This window comes from Musca autumnalis, unplaced genomic scaffold, assembly GCF_047663935.1.
Source record: "Musca autumnalis isolate F117 unplaced genomic scaffold, ASM4766393v1 scaffold_1, whole genome shotgun sequence".
Classification (NCBI taxonomy): Eukaryota; Metazoa; Arthropoda; class Insecta; order Diptera; family Muscidae; genus Musca; species Musca autumnalis.
In genome coordinates this window covers 290,488,843-290,514,231 of record NW_027411644.1, presented here as the reverse complement: position 1 = coordinate 290,514,231, position 25,389 = coordinate 290,488,843, and the positions used below count along the sequence as shown (strand labels likewise).

The window sequence follows — 25,389 nt, the reverse complement described above, 5'->3', positions numbered from 1 at the left end:
AACTGCAAGCATATTGCATTTATGCTGTATATCAGTCGATAGGTAAATATTGGAAAATTATTACATACATAAAACGAATTATTGAATTTTACTAATTTTAAAACTACTTTGATTCCATCATTGAATTGATTGATTAACGGTTGCAATATTGAATTAATTTCATTAAATGGTTGGTTATTCCAAAAAGTTATTTGATTTTTTTAATCAACAGTCTAATTCCAAGTCAATCTACGGCAAAGGGCCGCAATCCCAATTTATAATAATATATCTCCATCCAATGCTCCTTTCGATATTGCAAATATATTTCATTTCATTGGTGAATGTCGAGTTCCTTTTAATTGCCCAAATGTCCGGCCGGCGAGTGGCCTTGTTGAAATAAAACTTTCATTTGTTGGTTGTGAATTATGGGCAATGCTTTTGTGGCAGCCCCACAAACGTTTACAATCAAACGTTTACATTTGATCCTTTCTTTCGCCCATGGGTATTTTCGTGGCTACTAGTTGCCAGCAGTTGATGTGTGGCCATTTCATTGCTCACATGGTAATGCAAAGACTCGAAAATCTTACAGAATGCTGGTAATTGCAACACTTAAGAGGTGAAATTGGCAAACGAACAAGTGATGGCCCTCTTCCTCCCATCGATTTGTGTTCTTGCATTCCAATGATTTGGTAGGCAATTGACTTTTTGCATGGCATCATTTTTCATTGTTCAACATTGGTCGGGGCATATTCGATTCGATGCGTTTCCTCAGTTTTGGGCTACTGATGAGGATGATGTCTTGCTGTTCGTTTACTTTATCATTGGAACTGGCAATGCAAATATTTTAAAATAGTCCATGGATTTCCAATGTGTTCTGCTGGTCTGCGTTACTATATTTCCCCATTTGCTACCCAAACAAAAGTACAGTAATGCCCTTACGCATTAGCATCTACTTTATTCAACTTTTTCGCTTCTCCCTCCTTTCTTTGCTACGGAACTTTGGCTGATAAATATTCAGATTTTCGCTTTCATTGTAACCTTTTTAAAGGCTTAAATGTGTTTTATTTCCTTTAGAAGTTCCCAAAAAAATCTGAAAGGAAAGGTGCTAAGAAGACCAAATTTCCTGCTGAAAAAATTTGAAGTGAAGGCAAACACAACGTTAATGGATTTTTCTTGGATTACCCACCTTAAATGCAATTGCCAATGTTGGAACAGTTGAATGGAGTCTCGTTTGCTTTTTCCCAAATATTAAGATGAAGATAATAGCAAAAGTGTTTTGCCATTAAGGTTAAGTGTTAGCACTTCAAAGATGAAGTAGAAGAAGAAGACTTTTAGCTTAAATTTGCATTTTATTGCTTTAATTGAAGTTTAAAAAAAAAGATATTTAAGAATATTTTTAATGGACACGTTGGTTGCTGTTGTTCTTTTTTCTTCTTCTTGTTAGGAAATTGTATTAATTAAGCAGAAAAATGAATTGCTATGGATGAAAATGTCAAAATAATTTGCATTTAGGTTTGTCATTTTAGGTTTTCTCTTAATTTATACAAAATTAAATTATTTCAACATAGAATATGTATATCTATGCATTATAGAAGGTGTTGATACTACCAGGGAAAATATCGCTCTTAATAAAAATGGAATTGTATTTAATGGAAGAAATTTAAAGTCTAACAGTAAGACAGACGAGTTTATCCATCCCATTTAGAGATACCAAAATAAGGACTATTCTAAGCATTTTTTCAACTTTGATAACACTATGCAACACTGAAAATGCAAATAACTTGTAGCATGGATTTTTTGAAAGTACATACTTAGGCTACAAAAACCCTAGTTGGGTTTTGTCCTGTCAGATCCAGTTCGGATTTTATGGCCTCATCTAAACCGGGCTAAATCTTCACTTTTTTGCATTTATCAGGCCTTTATCTCAGAAACGAATAGGAATTTGGCCTTGCTGTCTTTAGCAATATTGTAGCCCTAAACTAGTAGAACTTATCTCTTGAAGAAACCACATACGAAAAACTCCATCTAGGGCATCAAAATCTATAAAATATGGAAAATTTTACATAATTACATAATTTTACATAATTGAAATTCTGGTCAGTATCGGCTAAACTATTGGGAGTTGAACCAAATAACCGTTTGCAAAAATCTTCCAAATAATGTTCTCAACAATTCTTCAGAACATTCTGAAACTCTAAAATGCTTACTTCATGTTGTTTCAGCGGTATTTTGCATCATATCTTTTACAACATGTATTTCAAATACAGTTCACACCAACAGTTTTTTCTCGCATTTCGGAATTCACTACATTATTGACATTTTTATTAAAAAGTCGTTGAAAAATGTACTGAAAACAACGGCATAGAGGCATTTTACAACAATGTTCCGAAGAGTTATGTATTACATTCCAGGGAATATTTTTCCAAAAGAAAATTTTCAGAAAAAATTAACGGTTTTGGAGATACGGTTCGAAATGTATAAAAATTGTGAACTTTTTGCATATATTTTGAAATTTAGGCAATAAATGTAGTTTTTCGAGTTCATTATTTCTCCAAATATTTAATTCTTGTCCTTATCTACAAATTTGCTTCAGAGGTCAGAAGAAGATTCGCATTGGTTTCAGAGATATAGCCCCGAATTTCTTTAAAAACTCAATATTTAGCCATGTTTAGATGGGGCCATAAAATCCGAGCTGGATCTGACACAACCTTAAAAATGTTGCACAGTGTAATAGACCCCAAGAAACCAAGAAAGCCGCCATTTAAGTAGTCAAATTTCAAAATATTATATTGGGATAGCTTAACATTTTTGTTACATATCTGACATTTGACCGTATTTATTTAAAGCTCAGACAACCTGCATTCATTATCAAATTATTCCCATTATCAAATGCTTCCCGTCCCATAGAAGCAGACAGATCCGCCATGGAAATAAAAATCCACAAATTGAAAAATTGGGATAGCAGAGCGTCTTTTTGTTGATTTGTTGACAGTAATCTTCCACACTATCTATTTTAATATGTGCAGGCAGGGGTTTTTTAGAGCTTATGGACCATTATCTCAGGAAATATGGACTTACTCCGGAAAAAATTTACAGTTGTGATAGGGACCGCGACAACAACTTTTTGCAAACATTTTCAAATAGATCCGAGACGAGTCCTCAAATTGCAATTTTCCTTAATTTTGTGCGGGAGGTACCCTAAGGACGGGAACAATAAAACAGATATTCCATGAATGAATCAAGTAATAATAATAATAATTGTTCGACAAGCATCCCAGAAGGGACATATCAATAAGTGCACCACGATACAAATTATCTCCATGACATGGGACCTACCGTGCTTAAACAAAAATGTTGAACATTTGTGTGAGTGGCAAGCAGTAGACCGATATTGCCAACATTTTAACATAAACTAAGTTTGGAGATAATATTACGAGATCCAAAGTTTGGACCAAATCGGTTGCTCTGTTTATGAGATATCGCGCGTTTCAAATTAAGGATTATTTTCGAACTTTTGTGGGGGAGGTACCGAAAGAAGTGGACCTGTAAGCACCACCTTCGAATTTTATCTAATATTCGAAAAAAAATCGATATGCAAAGTGTGTTGCCTTGAGGGCAACCTGATGCAAGAAAAATCAAAACTATTCGAGAGGAGGTCTTAAACTGCAGTTTTCCGACATTTGGTGTTGGAGGTACCCGAAGGAGTGAACCGATATAGTCCATATTCGAACATGATCTATGTCTGGTAGAAATATAACGACGTACAAAGAATGGATCAAATCAGTTAGTCCCTTCGATAGTTATTGTGCACATAATTGTTGCGACAAATTTGAACTTTTGTGAGGGATGTACTCGTGGCAATGGACCGATATGGCCCATTTTCGAACTTAAACTAAGTTTGGAATAAATATTAAGAAAACAAATTTTGGACCAAATAGGTTTATCCGTTGGAGAGTGATCGGGCGCTCCAGCCAGCCAAAGAAACATACAGACGGACGGACTTACATTGCTATATCGACTTTATTAGGCACATTGTATTGAAAGTGTATATACCCTCGTTAGCGTAAATGCTGATGGTATAAACATGTGACCTGTAATGTCCGCAATTTTAGGTGCAAACATTGTTCGACCACGGATACCCCAAATGCCTAAATTATCTAATCTATGAAATATGTTCAACCAGGTAAAAGCTACCACCAATGGGGCTAAATTAATGTTGACCTATCTTGGCCAGGGTTTCGGAGTCGGGGTCTACGAGTCGGAGTCGAGCAATTTTGCTGGAGTTTTTTGAGTTGGACAAGAACATTTTTTTTAAATCATCATTTATTTTAAAAGAAAATTATAAGAAAACATATGTATATGCAAACGATATTTTATACTAATTTAAAGGACAATTCACAGGATATTTACTATCCTCTGAAGTGTAGTCTATTCATCTCTATTTTGTTGATCCAATTGATTCGTTACATTTTTGCAAACAAAAGTAAAGTTTTATGACAATCGAATTAAGATTGGACCTTTAACCTCTTTCGTCAGAAGTCTTACTGGTCTTCTCAAAAGGTCTATTGGTATTCTCATCCTGTTTTTTATGAGAAATCATCCTTGGCATCTATTAAAAACTTTGTGGTCTCTATGTATTTCGGTAAATTTCGCATAATCTATTAACTATATACATATGTACATATGAAATTCAGATTAAATTCGTTGTTTGTCAACGACAGATTCATCCCGCCATAACTCAGAAGTCTGACAAACGGCGAATCTTTCTCCTAGGATTCTTTATGTACTCAATGAGGGCATTAGATGTAGACATTCAAATAACCGGATCTGTCCCCCAGGAACAGACATAGTTCATGTATATCCGAGTTTTCTACACAATAAATAGCATATACGAAATTCAATGAAATACATAACCATAGAGTTTTCATGAGAAAGGATCGTGCAAAGGTGATAAAGGACAATGGAAACATGACAATATCGATTTCTTGTCTTAGTGGACCGAGCCTACATAAAATTTTCCTAGCAACATTTTTATAGAATATTTTCATGCTAATTTTTCAGTTCCAGAAAACATCCATCTGCCTACGTGCTGTGTGGGGTATACAATATATATCAAATATTTCAATAAAGTTATCCACTCCACACCAAAGATCAAAATGTGAGCTCTGAATTTTAAATTAAGGGGTGATCGCTACTTATAAATTTCAGAAAAAAGTAGAAAGTATACGTAGCATAGAATATGTGGTCAAATTTTTAAGTCGATCGGAACAATATTGCCTCAGAATGGGCGTTGGATAGGAACCAAGGCTTCGGAGTCGAGCCATTTTTGGGCAGACTCCGACTCCTTTCCAATTTTTTTCTCGACTCCGACTCCGACTCCGACTCCAACTCCGGAGTCGACTCCGAAAATAGATAAAATAAAATTGACAAATTACAGTCATTTCAGTTTGAACTTTCAACATACATTACATTGGGAGGATACCAAAACATAGTTGTTCGCACAGTTTATACAGTTGGCCATTCAGAGTTCTGTTAACAACATTTGACAACAAACATAATAGATTGTTCATTATTGTGATTTGATTTCCTTTGTATTTTATGTATTTGACAGCAAACTAAATAGTCAGGGCTAACTAGTTTGGGCTGAATGGCCAACTGTATAAACTGTGGTTGTTCGTTTTTTTTCGTTGACAATACAGAATACAAAGTAACAAGCACTTCAGTATACTTCACACTTCAGAACATGTAGCAACTGCAATCGGACGGTATCGTTACAAGGTTTCTCTACATAAACACCAACATACGAGTATATTTACAATTTTCCGAATTTGACTTATGTACCCAATGAGACTAGAAATATCAAATTACCATAATTACTGTCCGGTAACACTCTTTGTAGATTTTTGAGTTATGGAAAATTAACGATATTTTAACAGGGCATCGTGATAGAAGACCAAAATAGCCTATTTCCCCTTAACATACACTTTCGTCGTTAAGGTTACTTGAAGTTCACATTTTTAACGTTTTTTATGTTTTCACGATTTTGCTTGAAAACGGTAAGTCCTATCGAAATAGGGCTAAAGAAAATATTGTTTCTGCAAAAATTCACTAGAGGATTGACCTTTACAATGTCGTAGGTTCTACCATTTTTGAGATATAGAAGTTTAGGCCAGTTTTTTAGGTTTTTATTAAAATGACCTGTAAATCTTTTAAAAGGTCTTACCCAAGTATATTTGGAGCATGCAAACATTATTCCAATCAATTGACCCAAAAATGCTTCCGATATGCATATTGTAGTCAAAATAGAGATTAAGAGTTTTTTTAAACTATGATCATTTAAATAAATTAAATTGATTTGACAAATTTTGATAAATGTAGAACAGATTGTTGCCCGGAGTCGGAGTCGAGCTTTTTTTCACGACTCCGGCTCCGACTCTGACTCCAGCAAAATTTGCTAGACTCCAGACTCCAACTCCGACTCCGAAGCCCTGATAGGAACAATTTATTTTATTTCGTATGCAGCAAATAAACTGTGTTTTTCGCGAAATCGGCCATAAAAATATATGACAATTGGTTTATTAGTTTTCGAGCTAGATTTGGCACCGCAAAATGATTTAATAAACACAGGGTTTCGTAGACGGCCTCAAAACTTCGTAATATTTCTCTCTTTCAGATGAGGAAAAAATCTGCCAAAAAGTTACGTAGTTTTCTCGGAAAAAATCATGAAAAATGGCTTTTATTGAGCTTTACAACTGGGAGTCTACTTTTAAGGCTAGGCACACTAAAATTTTGGCTTACATCCAATTTTATTCATTTTTAGTGGTATAGGAGTCGGAGTCGTGAAAAAAACTTGTCTGGAGTCGGAGTCAGAGTCGAGTCAAAAATACCTCGACTCCGAAACCCTAGTTACAACAACACCTAAAGGTGACACATTGTATTATAGCCGCCATGACATAAAGCATGAGTTTGGTTGCGTATTTGTAGTTGATCGGAGGTTAAAACACCTGGTCTCCAGCTTCACACCAGCGAATGAAAGACTTGCTACAATTCGAATAAAAGCAAAATTCTTCAACATCTCCAACTGAAGACAAGGACGAATTGACCAAAGATATATTTTATGAGCCCTAAGAAGAAACATATGTTCGTTGTCCTGCCCATGACATGTGCTTTTAATGCCAAAATTGGAAAAAGAAAATATCTTTGGCCTAACAGTCGGGAAATTCAGTCTTCACAGTGAAACATCTGACAATGGTATGAGGCTGATAGACTTCGCAGCTGCAAAAAATATGGTAGTTAGCAGCACTAGATTTAAAAATCTCGACATCAATAAGTGCACCTGGCTGTCTCCAGATCAGAAAAAAAGAAATCAAATTGATCACGTTGTGATATATGGAAGACATTCATCGAGCGTGTTGGATGTGCGTTCGTTCCGAGGAGCAAACATTGACGCAGACCACTACCTTGTTTCAGCACAGGTACGCACCCGCTTAAACGTAGCAAATAAAGTACGAACAGACACAACACGAAATTTAGACATCGGTAAACTGCAATCACAACAGATAGCCACAGCGTATTCCACTCAACTAGCCCAATTGCTTAATCAAAGAACTCCTCATCCCGATAATATATCAGCACAATGGTTAAATATTGCCCACTCCATGCAAACAACCGCAAAATCGATACTTGGATACCAGAGATCTCCACCAAGGAATCCATGGTATGACCAGGAATGTCGTGCTGCTACCGAAGAGAAAAATGCTGCATATAGGGCTACTCTAAAATCAGTAGCAACGTGTAGCACAAAAGCGGGGTATTTGGGGAAAGGCGTGAGCAGAAACGTCTTTATCGCAGGAAAAAGAGAGAAATGGAAAAGCGGGAGTGTGAAAAAATCGACATGTACAGGAGACAGAATGAAGTGCGAAAATTCTACCAAAGAGTGAAACATCAAACTGATGGCATTTCTATAGGCACATCCTGTAAAGATAAGCAAGGTAATTTGGTAACTGATACAGAAAAGGTGATCAGAATATGGAAAGAGCATTTGTTCAAACTGTTGGTATCCAATAGTAGCGAAGACAATGAACACATCACAGATAAAATCCCAGAAGATGGTATTGAATGTATACCGTCCAGCAACAAACCGGCTGAAGAATAATAAGGCAGTAGGAGGCGTTGGCATACCGGTCGAACTGTTCACATGCGGAGGCGACATGCTGATAAGGTGCATGTATAAGCTAGTTAGCACCATCTGGCCGAAGAAGAACGTGTGCCCTATCCACACGAATGGAGATAAGACTGTATGCTCTAACTATAATAAGATAGTGTCAGAGATATTGTGCGATTGACTAAAGCCTATATTCAACGAAATAATTGGGTCATACCAATGCGTCTTTACACCTATTAACCAGATATTCACTCTACGGCAAATACTGAGGACCCAAGATATGCAGATCGACACCTACCACATTTTGTAGATTATAAAGCAGCCTTCGACAGCCCCCTAAGTAGAGCTGGCAAACTATCGATAGTACGACTATCGTTTTGGTTGCTGTCGTAAAACAAACGTTACGGCGGCAACCAAACCAAGTTATTTGGGTTATCTATCGCGAATTATTTAAAACGTAATTGCTTCCGAGTCCGTTATAAACAATGCTTCATGACAGTAATCAAAACGATGGTCCGACTATTGATAGTTTTCCAGCTCTACCCCTAAGTTCAATGGTATTCCAAACCATATCTAAATTTGGTATACCCGCAAAGCTCATTCGGCTTTGTAAAATGACATTAACTAATACTTTTTGGGCGACCCTCACAACCTCAGTTTTTGCCAGCGTACTTAAAAATACTTTAAATAACATTTCCAATCGTTTCGTTTCGTATTTTCCATAGGAACAATACAAAACGAAAAGCGAAAAGTACTCAACTCCACAAGAGCAGATAGAAAACGGAATAGTACTAAACACATGTGAATAAATCAAAAACGTTTGGTGGTTGATAAAATTCACTGTGGTATGCTGATGCTAATTTATAGGGTTGTTCAGCAATCACATGTGTGCGTGTGTGTCTGAGTGTGTCATTGACAATACACACGGCAAACGTTTCCTAAAAATACTTTTTGTATCGGTGGTGAATGAAACAACTCGGCAAAGCATAGTCGAAGTTACATTTCCGCAATCGTACGGTTTCTATATTTTTACATTGAAAAGTTTGTGTTTTTGTTTTGGTTGTGAGAATGAAACGATTCAGAGAAGCTGAAAAGTTTGTGGCTTTGTGTGATTGGTACGGGAATCGTTTTGTTTGTTTCCGTTCATTGGTTTTTGCGAGTGTCGGCCACGATTGAATTCATTAAACCAGTTTTTCATATCGATATAGGATGGCCCGCAAAGCTCATTCGGCTTTGTAAAATGACTCTAACTGACACAAGATCTTCAGTTAAAATAGGAAAGAATCTCTCCGAAGAGTTTAGTACCAAAAGAGGTTTCAGACAATTGGACAGCCTCTAAATGGGACAATTTACACCAATGGTCATATGTAGTTTGTTTATACTGACGATATAGTATCATGTGCCGATCAGTAAAAGAAGTAACGAATACGTTTAAGAAGGTCGAAGGAGAATCTAGTAAAATGGGTCTGGCCGTAAACGGCGAGAAGACTAAGTTGATGGTCTCGACGCGCAATGTGGAAGTTGGTTCCTATAATTTTGAGGTAGTAAAAGACTTCGTCTACCTCGGCACCTCCATAAACACAACAAACAACATCAGTTGTCAAATAAGAAGAAGAGTTGTTTTGGCCAACATATGCTACTTTGGCTTAAGTAAGAAGTTTAAAAATAAAGCCACATCTCGGTAAACATAAACAACGCTTTACAAAGCACTGATAATACGCGTGCTAATGTATGGTTGGAAAGCCTGTGTACTTGTGCCAGCTGATAAGGCAGTGCTTGGGGTGTTTGCGAGAAAAATACTTAGAAAGATCTACATGCTAGCGGGCTGAACCCGATAAAAAGGCTTATAAATACGGGCCACATGGCGGTACACGCATAGCCGCGGTATTCCAAAAAGCAAAGCAACAAACAGAGAGAAATGGAAATATTTTCTGAATTTGGCTTATGGGACAAATATACTGTAATAGGCCAACTATGTAAGTAAGATGATAGACCCCAAGTAACCTAGAAGGCCGCCACTTAAGTAGTCAAAATTCAAAATATTTAATCACCACCAATACATTTTGTTATTTATTTAAAGCTCAGACACTTTTAGGTTTTTCTCTTGGAATTCGTCCAACAGAAGCAAATATGCACATCCGCGGTGGCACCCATTTGACGACTATACCGCTTGAAAAATGTAAGATGTTAATTCTGAGTGGTACACTACAATTTGTTGCCTGAAGTCTGATCAGAAATTCGAACAAGTAAGAAAGTATCAGTCGGCTTTGCCGACAGAGATATACCCTCAGCCTGAATATATTGAAACTTTTTTTCCCAAAAAACGTATGTATTTAGGGGGTTTTAAAAATTTTGGGCGTTTGAACCGACAAAAATGTTGATTATGATTAAAGATCAAACGTTTTGCGGAGGAGATACAAAAAGGAATGGATCGACATTGACCATTATGGAATTGGATCTCCAGCCACTACATATGGTGCCATAGGGGGTTTTTACACCCTTCGGGCTGTTTGCTCAAGAAGTATGGACTTGCCCCTGAAACAACTTTTACCATCGCAATTGAGGCAGCGAATACAAGTTGCTTCAACAAAAATCAAAGTGATTCGAAAGCTGGTCTTAAAGTGAACATGTATCCGAAATTTTGTGTGGGAGGTACCGGATGGAGTGGACAAATATAGTCCATATTTGAACCTGATCTATATCTGGTAGATATATTAGGATGTGTAAAGTATGGTCCAATTCGGCCACTCTCTTCAAGAGTTATCGTATGCACAATTTTTCCGAACATTTTTGAACTTTTGTGGGGGAGGTACCTGAAGGAGTGTACCGATATGGCTTATCTACGAACTTAAACTATGTTTGGACAAAATATTACTAAGGCCAAACTTTGGACCGAATCGGCAGACCTGTTCGAGAGTTATTTTGCCCTCCAACCTCCTCACACGGTGTCATAGGGTTTTTTTGCAACTTTCAGGCTATTTTCTCAGGAAGTATGGACTTGCGCCTGATGAAACTTATACCGTCGTATGGAGGGCAGTGAATACAAGTAGCTAAAGCAAAAATCAAAGCGATTCGAGAGATGGTCCTAAACTGAACTTTTCCAAATTTTTGTGTGGGAGGTACCCGACGGAGTGGACCGATTGAGTCCATATTAAAACCTGATCTAAGTCTGGTACACGCTCCACGATGGGCAAAGTATGGACCAAATCGGTTACTCCCTTCAAGAGTTATCGTGCGCACAAATTTTCCGAACATTTCCGAACTTTTGTGGGGGAGGTACCGGAAGGAGTGGACCGATATAGCTCATCTTCGAACTTAAACTAAGTTTGGGCAAAATATTACGAAAGCCAAAATTTAAACCGAATCGGTTCATCCGTTCGAGAGTTATCGTGCGCTCCAGCCAGCCAGACAGACAGACAGACGGACGGACATTGCTCAATCGACTCCAAATTGTCTGAAACACATTTCGTCCAAACATACTTGGGGTCTAAAACCATTATTTCGATGAGGCACATTTTGATACCCTTCATAGCCTAAAGGCTGAGGGTATAAAAAACGAACAAGAGAAGAAGAGTCATTGTGGACCATGACAATTCAAGCTCTCACACATCGATTCAAACCAGTGTCTTTTTGGCCCAATAACTTCATTTGAATTCCGCACACGAAGAAAAAAAGGCGTGGTCAGCAATTTTTTTTCTCCAGCAAATGCTTTTGAAGCGTTCAGCAATTGGTTTGAGCGCATGAAAAAGTGTATAAACAAGTAAAAAAGTATCAGTCGGCTTTGCCGACAGAGATATACCCTCAGCCTGTGTGAATTTAAACTTTCATTTCAGAGAGAGTTATCGTGTTCTCCAGCCACTACATATGGTGAATTAGGGGTTTTTACAATTTTGGGCTATTATCTCAAGAAGTATGGACTTCCCACTGAAAAAACTTTCAACATCGCAATTGTAGTAGCGAATGCAAGTTGCTTCAACAAAAATTAAAGTGATTCGAGAGCAGGCCTTAAAGTGGAATTATCCGCAATTTTGTGTGGGGAGTACCTGAAAGAGTGGACAAATATAGTCCATATTCGATCTTATTCTATATCTGGTAGATAAATTAGGATGTGTAAAGTATAGATCAAATCGGTCATTCCTTAAGAGTTATCGTGTGCACAATTTTTCCGATCATTTTTGAACTTTTGTGGGGGTGGTACCTGCAGGAGTTGACCGATATGGCTTATCTTTGAACTTAAACTAGGTTTGGACAAACTTACGAAGGCCAAATTTTGGACCGAATCGGCAGATCAGTTTGAGAGTTATCTTGCGCTCGAACACTCGGGGTCATAGGGGTTTTTTGCAACTTTCAGGCTATTTTCTCAGGAAGTATGGAATTGCCCCTGATGAAACTTGTACCGTCGTATGGAGGGCCGTGAATACAACTTGTTACAACAAAAATCAAAGCGATTTGAGGGTCCTAAACTGAACTTATCCGAAATTTTGTGTCGGAGGTACTCGAAAGAGTGGACCGATTGAGTCCATATTGAAACCTAATCTAAGTTTGGTAGAAATTTAACGATGTGCAAAGTATGGACCAAATAGGTTACTCACTTCAAGAGTTAGCGTGGGCACAAATTTTCCGAACATTTTCGAACTTTTGTGGGGGAGGTACCGGAAGGAGTGGACCGATATAAAGCATCTTCGAACTTAAACTAAGTTTGGACAAAATATTGCGAATGCCAAATTTTGGACCAAATCGGTTTATCCGTTCGAGAGTTATCGTGTGCACCAACCAGCCAGACAGACAGACGGACTGACATTGCTAAATCGACTCCAAATTGTCTGAAACACATTTCGTCCAAACATACTTGGGGTCTAAAACCATTATTTCGATGAGACCCATTTTGTCCGTATGAAAATGTATATACCCTCGTTAGTATAAATGCTGAGGGTATAATAATGCAGGAGACTACTTGAGGATGGTAAATATTCGCGTTTTCATTGTTGGGCCAGAAAGCTATCGTACAGACCTCGTATAGACCTCTTGCATCTTGATGTACTTTGGAATACATTTTAGGAAAGTTTTGTCAAAATCGGTTCGTATGTTTTCGTGTTCATCATTTGAGTAACTCCCGGCTGCTTCAAAAAATTTCATGACGATCCGAGAAGTGTACCCAAACTGCACTTGTGCCAAAAAATCTAAAATTTTGTAAGGTACCTAAAGAATTGGATGGATGTACTACGTAATATGTTGTCCAAATATGTATCATCTTAGAAAATGGATCATATCGGTCAACACCATCTGATGGCTCCTCCGCAAAAGTTCAAAATTTGTCAATAAAATTTCGATAACTCGAAGGGAGTTACTGATTTTCTTCAATCTTTGCAAATTGTAATGTTTATTCTGTTAAAGGGCTTTAGGAGAATCGTTCTGAAAATTTTAAAGCAGTTACTCTTTCTGGTTCTATTAACCGCGATATAATATTTTTTTGTTTTCCATAAGTTATAGGATATCGTACGGTGACCAGCTTAAAAGGCTGGTGTGCACGAAAATATCGAATGGAATGGCCGACAACCCGCTGCAATACCTTCTTCACAAAATTTCAAAGTTTTCGCTTAAGTACTGGGTTATTCAGGGACTGTTTTGAAATGGTCATCAAAGGTAGTCATTTTGATTCTGATCAAGTATACATTCGTGGTCAAGTCCATGAATCCTAAACTAATGATCCAAAAGCTTTAAAAAAATCTTCGGTGACACAACGGTCATCGTCATAAGGCACAAAATGAATCTTAGATACCAGACCGCGGCCATAAGCCTCAATTTAATAAAAACGTTAATAAAGCATCTAGGCTTCCAAGGGTGAAAGTATTAAATTCCAGCTAAAGGACATCTACTTACCGAAAATTCGAATATAAATTTGATTATAAGGTCAATGAGGTTCTATAAGAGTAACCAACTTATAACGTAATAATTTTAGTATTAATACTTCTCTTGATAATGGCCAAAATGCTTCAAATTCGTGGATTATAAGAAGGACTATGCTTTTTTTGTGTTGACTTTGTTGATTCGGCCTGTCAGCGAACTAAATATGCCCACTCCTTATACCTTCCCACAGACATGTGAATGTATTTTCATAGTAAAACATCGGTAATGACTTTTTGAGCATATCCTCACATTCTGCCTACAATTTCGTATTTCTTGTTCTCACTTCCTAATTGTTTCTTTCTTTCATTACAGATACTATGCCATTGTTAAGCCTTTAAAATATCCCATAAGCATGACAAAACGTGTCGTTGGCATTATGATACTCAATACATGGATTTCGCCAGCTCTACTCTCCTTCCTGCCTATATTCATTGGATGGTATACCACCGATCACCACAAGAACTATGTTAAAGAGCATCCGGATGTGTGTTCCTTCATTGTGAATAAACCCTACTGTGTCATTTCGAGTTCAATATCATTTTGGATACCCTGCACGATAATGATATTCACCTATTTGGCCATATTTCGTGAGGCAAATCGTCAAGAGAAACAGATGATGATGCGGCACGGCAATGCAATGTTGATGCATCGCCACTCAACGGTGGCGGGAACTGGAAGTAAGTAAATAAATCAACAGAAAAATTGAAATATTAAAATAATCTTTGAAATAAGTTGTGTGAAAAGTAAACGCAATAGATATGCAATGGTAAATAATTTATCCAATATTTATTAGTTAATACAAAATTTGTTAACATGTAAAAGTTTTATAAGCCATCATCGTCATCATATGTGAACGTACATCACAACGTTTCACGGCACTTCATGAATGATGGAAATGTGGAAAAATAAAATATTGCTGTTGTTTGATAGTCACAGTTTGCCAACACATTTTCTAAATTAGTTCCATGAATTATGTTGCTCATGCCCAAAAGTTGCACATGGAACTTTCTGACAGTTTGCTGGTGATTTTTGTGGTTTTCATTTTGTGTTTTATGCACTTGGCCTACAGGTGCAATAGAAGTTTTTCTATTTATGAGGTTCATGATAAGAAAGAAAGCATTACGCAAAATTTGGTGTGAACAATGTGTTTATTTCAGCTGCTAACTTCAACATTTGTGATATGTTACCCAGCAAATATTATAAATATATGCAATATATATTATAAGTTGTGTGTTTTATAATTAATTACACTGTATGTAATTGTTATGTAATACATCCATAATTTTCTATAGTAAATTTTTTAAGCTTGCTCAAAGAACTTCGAGAATATAGGTGAAATTACACTTATCTACAGATGAAAGTCCCAATATCAGCCTAATGTAAAAACTTTGAAGCTTAAAATTTCGACGAAACGTAATGGTGTATTTCGCTTGAATTTTCGTTTTTGGACGATGTCTTAAAGAAAGTATCATTCGGATTTGCCAACAGAGGTATACCTTCATCCTGTGGCGCAAGGAAAGTAAATAAACACAAATCTGTTAGTCCTGACTTGTATATACTGATTTCAAATCAGAGGTTCCATATGAAGAATATCTTTGACTATAAAATGAGGCTTCCATCTATGGTCTGATTGAATAGCGGCTTTACAACCGCTGTACTTTTTGACCGAAAATTATGTATTTGGTATTTTTCAGAATTCTGTATTCAGAAAGAATATACCAACGAGTAAAAAAGTGTCAGTCGGCTTTGCCGACAGAGGTATACCCTCAGCCAATGTGAATTCAAACTTTCATCTATGGACAGATATAATGTATTTAGCGTCTCTTCAGAATTTTGTGGCCCTTTTCCAACATTTGAACTTGCCGACAAAAATGTGGATTAGGAATTAACACAAATGTTGAACTTTTGTGGGGGAGGTACCCTTAGTGAGGACCGATTTGGACCATTTTAAAAGTTAAACTAAATTTTGACAAAATGTTAGGAGATCCAAAGTTTGGACCAAATTGGTTGCACCATTCAAGTGATATCGTCCTAACATTTTAGTGACATTTTTTAAATATTGGGGAAAAGTACCGGAAGTTGGCGACCAGTATTGCCCCACGAAACTAAGTTTGGATAAAATATGACGAAGACCAAATGTTGCACCAAGTTCGGGATGTTTTCCCAAGAAATATGGACCTGCTCCTGAAAAAACTTTTACCGTCGTAATGGAGGTAGCGAAAGCAAATCGCTTCAACAAAAATTAAAGTGATACGGGAGCAGGGATGTTTTCCCAAGAAATATGGACCTGCTCCTGAAAAAACTTTTACCGTCGTAATGGAGGTAGCGAAAGCAAATAGCTTCAACAAAAATTAAAGTGATACGGGAGCAGGTCTTAAATTGAACTTATCCGAAATTTTGTGTGGGAGGTACCCAAAGGAGTGGACAAATATAATCCATATTCGAACCTAATCTATATCTGGTTGTTATATTAGGATGTGCAGAGTATGGATTACAGTCACTCCCTTTAAGAGTTATCGTGAACATATTTTTTTCGAAGATTTTTGAATTTTTGTGAGGGAGGTACCTGAAGGAGTGGACCGACATGGTTTATCTTCGAACTTAAACTTTGTTTGGACAAAATATTACGAAGGCCAAATTTTGTACCGAATTGGCAGATCTGTTCGAGATTTATCTTGCGCTCCAAACACTACACACGGTGTCATAGGAGTTTTTTTCACCTTTCAGGCTATTTTCTCAGGAAGTATGGACTTGCCCTTTATGAAACTTATACCGTCGTATGGGGGACAGCGAATACAAGTTGTTACAACAAAAATCAAAGCGATTCGAGAGCAGGTCCTAAACTGAAGTTTTCCGAAATTTTGTCCAAATTCAGTCCATATTTAAACTTCATATAAGTCTGGTAGAACTTTCACGATGTACAAAGATGTACAATCGGTTACTCCCTTCAAGAGTTATCTTGCGCACAAATTTTCCGAACATTTTAGAATTTTTTGTGGGGGAGGTACCGGAAGGAGTGGACCGATATAACCCATCTTCGATTTTAAACTAAGTTTGGGCAAAATATTACGAAAGCCAAATTTTGAACCGAATCGGTTGCTCGGTTCGAGAGTTATCGTGCGCACCAGCCAAACAGACGGACGGACATGGCTAAATCAACTCCAAATTGTCTGAAACACATTTCGTCCAAACATTCTTGGGGTCTAAAACCATTATTTCGTTAGCACAAATAAAGGGTATAAAATAGGATAGAAAATGTAAAATGTATTCCCGGCTCTTAATCTGCACTTTTCCTATTTTTATACCCCACACCACACTGTCGTATGTAACAAACAAAGGAAACGAGATAGACACATAGTTACTCCTGTGTCAATTTATGCCTTAGCAACGTACAGGTCGTATTTATTGTCCGATTCAAATGATAATTGGGGAATAACATTTTTTAGCCATAGGAAGAACACTATTGCTTTTGGTGAAAATCGGTTTAGACTTCGATATAGCACCCATATATATTTTCGGCCGATTTCACGTATTTGCTGCACCAAGCACGCTATATACGTTCGATTTCGATGAAATTTGGAATGTGTGACTGATTTTGGTTTGTAAATAAATGTGCAAAATTATATCGAAATCGGTTTAGATTTGGATATAGGTCCCATATATATTTTCGGCCGATTTCACGTATTTGATGCACCAAACACTCCATACACATATTTTAATTTTTATGAAATTTGAAATGTGGGCGGAAATTGGTCTATTAATAAGTGTGGTAACTGTTTTTGTAATTTTGTGGGAGTCTTCAGGAATTATTGTTCTCACCATTTTGATTTTGACCATTTAAATGTGGGCAAAATATTACTAAGTGCACAGTTTGAACCAATTCGTCTCATCCATTCGAGATTAATCGTGCGGACCACACTCACGGAACTTAAAAACATTCTTAGGACCCAAAGCTTAGCTGTGGTCCAAACGAAGACACATTTCGAAAAACCAAATTTCCTTTATAATTCCATTTGAAAAAAATACGAATTTTTTGCTAGCACATCTACGATTTTTATACCCTCAGCATTTATGCTAACGAGTTTATCTTCTTCTTCTTTATTTGCGCATCCGAGTTTCGGATATATGCGATCATATAACAATTACAGATTATTTGTTGATTTACAATTTTTCTTATGTTTAACAAAAATGGATTTTTATAAATATAGATATCTGTTTTTGGCGGCATTCAATAAAGTTCTTTCATTTTGATGTCCGGTCCATGTCAGAATATTTTTCAGCCACGAAACTTCTTTTCTTCCTCTGCATGGTCTTCCATCATCTGATCCTTTGATAATTTTTTGCAGAAGAATATATTTATCATTTCTCATGATATGTCCCAGGTATGACACTTTTCTGGTTTTAACTGTTTTAAGGAGTTGGCGATCTTGATTCATTCTTCTTAGTACCTCGTCATTTCGTATGCGATCGCCTTCATCGTCCATGTTTCTGATGCATATAATAAAACAGACCAGATGTAGCATTTGATGAATCTGGTTTTAGTATGTATACCGATGTCATGACTTATCAGTATCTTGTTGTATCTGTAAAATGCATCCCTTGCCATTTCTATACGACAAGTTATTTCTTTCGAAACATCCCATTGTTCATTTATGGTAACTCCTAAATATTTATAGTTTTTTACTTTTTCTATTGCGGTGTTTTGTATGTTTAATGTACTGTTGTTATACGTATTTTTTCGGCTGCAAGTTATGGTCAGATGGGACGTCCGCACCGGGGCAAGTTGAGCTCTTCATCACACATGAAGAGTATCGTTTGTTGATTCCAGTGACACCTTTACGTTAAAATCTCCTTGTATAATAGTAATTTCATGAGATTTGGTGTTTTTGGGTAACTCTTCGATTTCTGCATAGAATTCATCGACTTCGTCATTACTTGAGTCAGATGTGGGAGCGTAAACTTGGATAATGTTCATATTAATTGGTTTTGAATTAATTTTTATCATCATTGTTCTGTCAGAATGTGGGATGAATCCTGTTACATATTCTGCAACATAACTCTTTACTATTATTGCCACACCCTTTCTGTGCTTTCCTTCTTGATTTCCTGAGTGAAATACTCGAGTATTTTCCGATCTAAAATCTCCGCTTTCTGTCCACCATGTTTCACTTATTCCGAGAATGTCTATATTTAGTCTGTTCATTTCGCTTATAGTGTTATTGAGCTTACCAGCATCGTATAAGCTTCTAACATTCCACGTTCCTATTTTTAATACCTTTTTTGTTTTACCTCCGGGGATTCTTAGCACCCTCTTATTGCCGGAGACTGAGGGCCGTGTTTCTTCTGTTGTTTCCATATTAATTATTATATGATTTTCAAGGGATTGTACTTCAGTGGTTTCCCGTTCCCTTCTGAATGGTTTGTAGTTTTCCATCTATGGTTGCAACCGCTAAACGGGAGTTCAGACGCTGTTCACAGCCGCCCAATATGGGAACAGACGCTGTGGTAGTATTCATTCGCTGTTCGGAAGCCGTTTTAAACTTTGGTTACGCCTACCGATTTCCAGTGGTGGCCATTCTAGCTGGTTCAGCTTCCGACCACCATAGGCACTAAGGGACGAGCTGCCGCCTCTTAGGCTAGTTTTTGGTCACCCCCGAGTATTTTATTTCCTCGGTACCCCACTTGTCATAAAGACAAGTTGAGCTTCCCAATTCGCCAATAGGAGGGTCCCGATAGAGGATCTAGCAATCCCCCACGGGGTTATATACACTTTAATATGGGCAAAATGTGCCTCATCGAAATAATGGTTTTAGACCCCAAGTATGTTTGGACGAAATGTGTTTCAGAAAATTTGGAGTTGATTTAGCAATGCCCGTCCGTCTGTCTGTCTGTCTGGCTGGAGCGCACGATAACTCTCGATTCGGTCCAAAATGTGACCTTCGTAATATTTTGTGCAAACTTAGTTTAAGTTCGAAGATAAGCCATTTCGGTCCACTCCTTCAGGTACATCCCCTACAAATGTTCAAAAATGTTCGGAAAAATTTTGCGCACGATAACTCTTGATGTGACTGATTTGGTCCATACATTACACATCCTAATATATCTACAAGATATAGATCAGGTTCGAATATGGACTATATTTGTCCACTCCTTTGGGTACCTCCCACACAAAATTATGGATAAATTTACTTTAAGACCTGCTCTCGAATCACTTCAGTCTTTGTTGAAGCAACTTGTATTCGCTGCTTCAATTACGACAGTAAAAGTTTTTTCAGGGGCAAGTTCATACTTCTTGAGAAAACAGCCCGAAAGTTGTAAGAAAAACCCTATGGCACCATATGAAGTGGCTCGAAAGCTCGAACCGAATAGTGCGTTCGTCCACACTTTGAATATTGTAATATTTCTTCGAATATAAGATGAAATTCGAAGGTAGTGCTTATAGGTCCACTCCTTCCGGTACTTCCCCCAAAAAAGTTCGAAAATATTGGCTAAAATGGTACGCGCGATTTCTCATAGATGTAGCAACCGATTTTGTTCCAAACTTTGGATCTTTAAATATTGTCGAAACTTAGTTTATGTTCAAGTTTGGGCCCTATCTTTTCAATCCTTGTGGTGCCACAAACACAAATGTTCAACATTTTTGTGTGGGTATCTTCGAGGATCCTTTGGACATTTTTACCGAAGGTTTTCCTAGTATCCCTGTTTACAGCGATATCATGTTTTTCGTAGGCTTGTGTGATAAAAAGCCCTATCTATCGATATCCACGCAATTTTTTTGAGCTTTAGTTCTATCCATACTTTTGTCGGTTCATACGCCCAAAATTTTGAAAACCCCCTAAAACCGTCAGTTTTATATATTATTTTTTTTTTAAATTACATGGGTGAAGATGTATGTTTTTTCCATAACGTTTCCCATATAAATTATAGCTTTTTCACACAAATGGGCATATTTAATATACACTCCACGTCAGTAGAATAGAACACCTAAATTCCTGTTAATGTTAGCTTATTTATCCCGAAGCGAATGAATCAACGTTTTTAATCTTGTAGGGATTTAAAGCCTACGATGTTCCGTATCAATCACAGAAAGAATTATGTTTCTAGCTGTTCGCGAAATGATTTTCTGATCATTTTTCCGATGGTACTATGAAAAATAGGCATTTATTTTCGGTCATCAGGATAGAACAGTCATTTTATTTTCGTGAATTGTGGAGATATTAACGCCGATTTTTCTTTCAGTCGATAAAGCGGGGCTTTCTAATCATTTTTCACCAATAAAACCATATAAATAATTCCGCGGATGCCGAAAATACAGCGTAAACGGGTTTAAATTGACAGATAATAGAGACATATCGGAATATCAATAAGAGTCGCGCAGCTATGTCATATTTCTTCACAATAAGATAGAATATGACACAGACAACCTCGACGGATACAATCGAGTGCTTCGGATGCTGAAAAAATGGAACATTTTCAAAATAAGTATGAAAAACTTCAAAATTTCGTATAAAAACCTTGATTTTTTCTTCAATAAAATGATTTTCCGGGAACAAGTCTGCCGTTTAAAGGTTTGGACATGTGCCCCACATTTAGAGGAAGATAATCTGATATGAAAACAACTGCTATTCTAATACACTGAGCGAACTGCTATTTTAATACACTGTGCGTCGGTAAACATTTCAAAACAATTCTTGAACAGCCGAAGGAGAGGACTGAAGCAGACCTCGTCTACCAAATCGATTATGTAGTTCGACAGTTATAGTTTATCCAGAAAAAGCTAGCTGGACTCCATATTGTCCCTTATATATGGGATCTTAAACCAATATTAGAATGAGGTACGTTTCTTAAAAATTGTATATACCATCTGTAGCCATAAAAATGTGTCATATTATGACAGATAACTCCAGCAATAAGTTTTGCTTTTTGTAATTCGTAGTTTTTCTTGTAGTTCGCTTTAGATCTTCGAGGATGAACTTTTCAGGTTTCAAAATGTATCACTACCAACGTTGTTTATTGTTTCCCAATCAACCTCGAATTTCATCTGTTATCTGCTACCGATGTGACCGCATTGAGTTTCCACAATATGTGTCGTTTTGGAATATAACCTTACGGACCTTTGATAATCTGTCAGTCTATCCAGTTCAGCACCCTCGGATTGCGTCGTAAATTGGCGTCCATGTCTTCAATAAATATGTTTGTTTTTCTCTTCGGATACATTTATAGTTTATAAGTGTTATGCTGGGATGTGGAAATATGGAATAAACATTTGTGTCCACATATGAACTTCGGTATGCAGATAAGCTTCCACCAATAACAGCAAGTAGGAACTAAAACGCAACTTAAAACAAAAAGTAATAAAAACAGCTATGGGAAAAATGTTGAAAACACAAAGTGAAATAAATTTTAGACCAAACAGCCGCAAGCCAACCATCCAAACAACCAACAACTAGTTTGTTAAAAACTACTAGGCAACAATATGGAGCTGTTAACCTAAATCATTTTGTGTGGCGTATAAGTTATGTGAAACTGGTAGTACATAAAATATTACTTATACGCCAAGAATGGGGGAAAATATTTTGCAACTATTATGTGGACATAACAAATACATACATAACAAAAACATTCTTAGTTTTTAGCCATAAATATTCAAAATTTATTAAATGTGTTATTTTATTACAAATTATAATGGAAATGACAAGACGTTAAATAAATCCTTTTTTCATTTCTTCTTTCAGGTGAAGCTTTAAGCGGTTCTGGTTCTTCGAAACAATTGACGATGCATGAGGTGGAACAGGATCATACACCGACTAAAGATAAACATTTAATTAAAATGAAACGAGAACACAAGGCTGCAAGAACATTAGGTATAATTATGGGTACATTCATACTCTGTTGGCTGCCATTCTTTTTGTGGTAAGTTTGTGAAAAAAGGAAAACAAAATGGTAAAAAATAAAAGATAAAATAAAAAATGTTATACTATGGCCCTAGAAGAAAAAACAACTTTAACTTTATCATCAAATAAAAATTAAAAGGATTTCTTCCACATGAAATAAGAAATGCAAACACCAGCAAATTAAATAAAGTACTTGACCGTTTTTCTATGGGCAGTTGAATTTCCCGTCTAAATTTCTTTATACCCTTTTTGTGTTTGTTTTAGTTGTTTATTTTTCTTTTTTAGCCACGTTTCTAGCAGGAATCTAAACATAAATTCATCTCTTTTTTCATATTCCCTTGAACAAAAAAGACACACAAAACAATTTAACCATAAATAAACTTCCACACATTTTTGTTAGTTTTATTTGTTTGTTTTGTTTTACTTTTTTCCATGAGATTTTAGTTAAATTGTTTGTTTGGTTTCTAAGTTAAAGAATTTTGCAACATTTACACAAAAATGTAAAACAAAAAGTTAGAGAAAGAGAAATCTATGTTTTAAAACTGTTGTTGGGAAATATTTTGAGCAATTCAAAAATTTGGATTAGATACAAATGCCAAAATAGGAGGAGGAAGTAAATTATATAATTAACTTGCTATTAAGGGTTTACACTAGGGTGGGGCGATTTGTGTGGAAGGAAAAAAACCTTAATGAGCCCTTCGCGTTTCTGATTCCTGGGATTGAATTGAGCAAAAACGTCCACTGGACAATATATCTACCGTGAAAATCGAGCCTCCCGATTTTGACTTTAAGTTTTTTTATTGAAGTTTTTTGGATATTTTGGCATATAACAGCCAAACCATTGAGATTTTCGATCCAACACAAAGACAAACATTGTAGCCAAGACAGTAATTGAAAACTCTCTAATACATCGCAAAAGCATTGGAACGCTCCTTCAGGCAGTTTTGGCCTTAAGAATGTGCAAACTTTTCGGAAAATGTCGATAAATGACATTGTGCTACAAAATTTGACCCGAAAAATATTCAAGTGTTCTGATTCAAAATTGGGTCACTTCGTTTTATTTTTTTATAACGGTAAAAGTAGTGAAAATCTGGGTTTCTTACATTTCCAAATTTAAACGGGCATATCTTATTTTTTCCACAACCGATTTCTTCTGATCCTTCTTCCTTTTAAAGGGGTGAATAATGTCTTTTGAATAAGCTATTATTGTTTTAATCGGTTAACAAATGGCTAAGTTATAGTGGTTTATGTCTGAAAACCCCAACATAAAACCTATAAACGAATTTCTCATAATTTTTAAAATAAATATTGAACAAAACAAAATAAATAAAACAAACGGGGTGAGCTAAATAAAACCATTTAAAAAAAACATTATATTTTTGAAAATTATGAGAAATTCCTTTATACCCAGCAAAAATACTCATTACAAATTGGCCTACTTTCTCATTATTTTAACACGGGCATGTCATAGGGAGTAAGTACTTATTTTTTGGCACTTAAAAGTAATTTAATAAGTACTTAAATAAGTAGTTACGACTTGAAGTAACCAGGGAGTAACTACTTATTTATCTACTTTTTAGTGGCCAAAAAATAAGTACTTACTCCCTATGACATGCCGTGTTAAAATAATGAGAAAGTAGGCCAATTTGTAATGAGTATTTTTGCTGGGTAGGTTTTATGTGGGGTTTTTCAGACATAAACCACTATAACTTAGCCATTTGTTAACCGATTAAATAAAATTAAATAAATTGATCAAGCTCGAGGTCTGTGTTTTATTAAATATCTTTATTTATCGATATTTCGCAATTACATTGAATTGCATCATCAGGATTATCTATAATGAATATACAAACGTACACAATAATATGTTATTACAGCGGTGTCTTCTTCTTTATTTGCATATTCGATCTCGAATATAAGCGACCAATACAATTATATATCAGTATTTGTTACAAATATTAAGGTATATTCATATATTATTAGTGATCTCCATAAAAGCTTCTCTATTTCTGGCTTCACTCAGTAGGATTGAGAGATTTCCAATGCCGGTCCATTTCAGTATATTGTCAATCCATGATGTTTCTTTCCGTCCTCTGGATGGCTTCCCTTCTATCGTTCCACCGATTATGGTTTGGAGCAGCTTGTATTTTCGGTTCCTCATTATATGTCCAAGATATGATACTTTTCTTCTTTACATTGTCGTAATGAGTTCACGTTCTCGATTAACCCTTGTCAGAACTACTGAATTGGGTATCAAATGTGTCCATGGGATTTTTAGGATACGTCGATAAATCCACGTTTCAAAAGATTCCAGTTTCTTTATGTCAACGGCTTTTAACGTCCATACTTCTGAGGCGTACAGCAAGACCGACCAGAGATAAGTTTTAACAAATCGAATTTTTGTTTCCATGTTTATGTCATGACTACATAAGACATTTTTGTATT

At 36.4% G+C, this 25,389-nt stretch overlaps 1 protein-coding gene across 1 annotated transcript in view; it reads left to right on the top strand.

The window, feature by feature from the left end:
* Nucleotides 1-25,389, top strand: part of Octbeta2R (Octopamine beta2 receptor) — a 653,741-nt gene that overhangs the window by 602,218 nt on the left and 26,134 nt on the right. The window contains 3 exon segments of the mRNA XM_073961606.1: nucleotides 1-42; nucleotides 14,363-14,727; nucleotides 22,786-22,963. The exon segment at nucleotides 1-42 is cut by the window's left edge and continues 57 nt beyond it. Of these exon segments, the coding sequence (XP_073817707.1) occupies nucleotides 1-42; nucleotides 14,363-14,727; nucleotides 22,786-22,963 (585 nt within the window).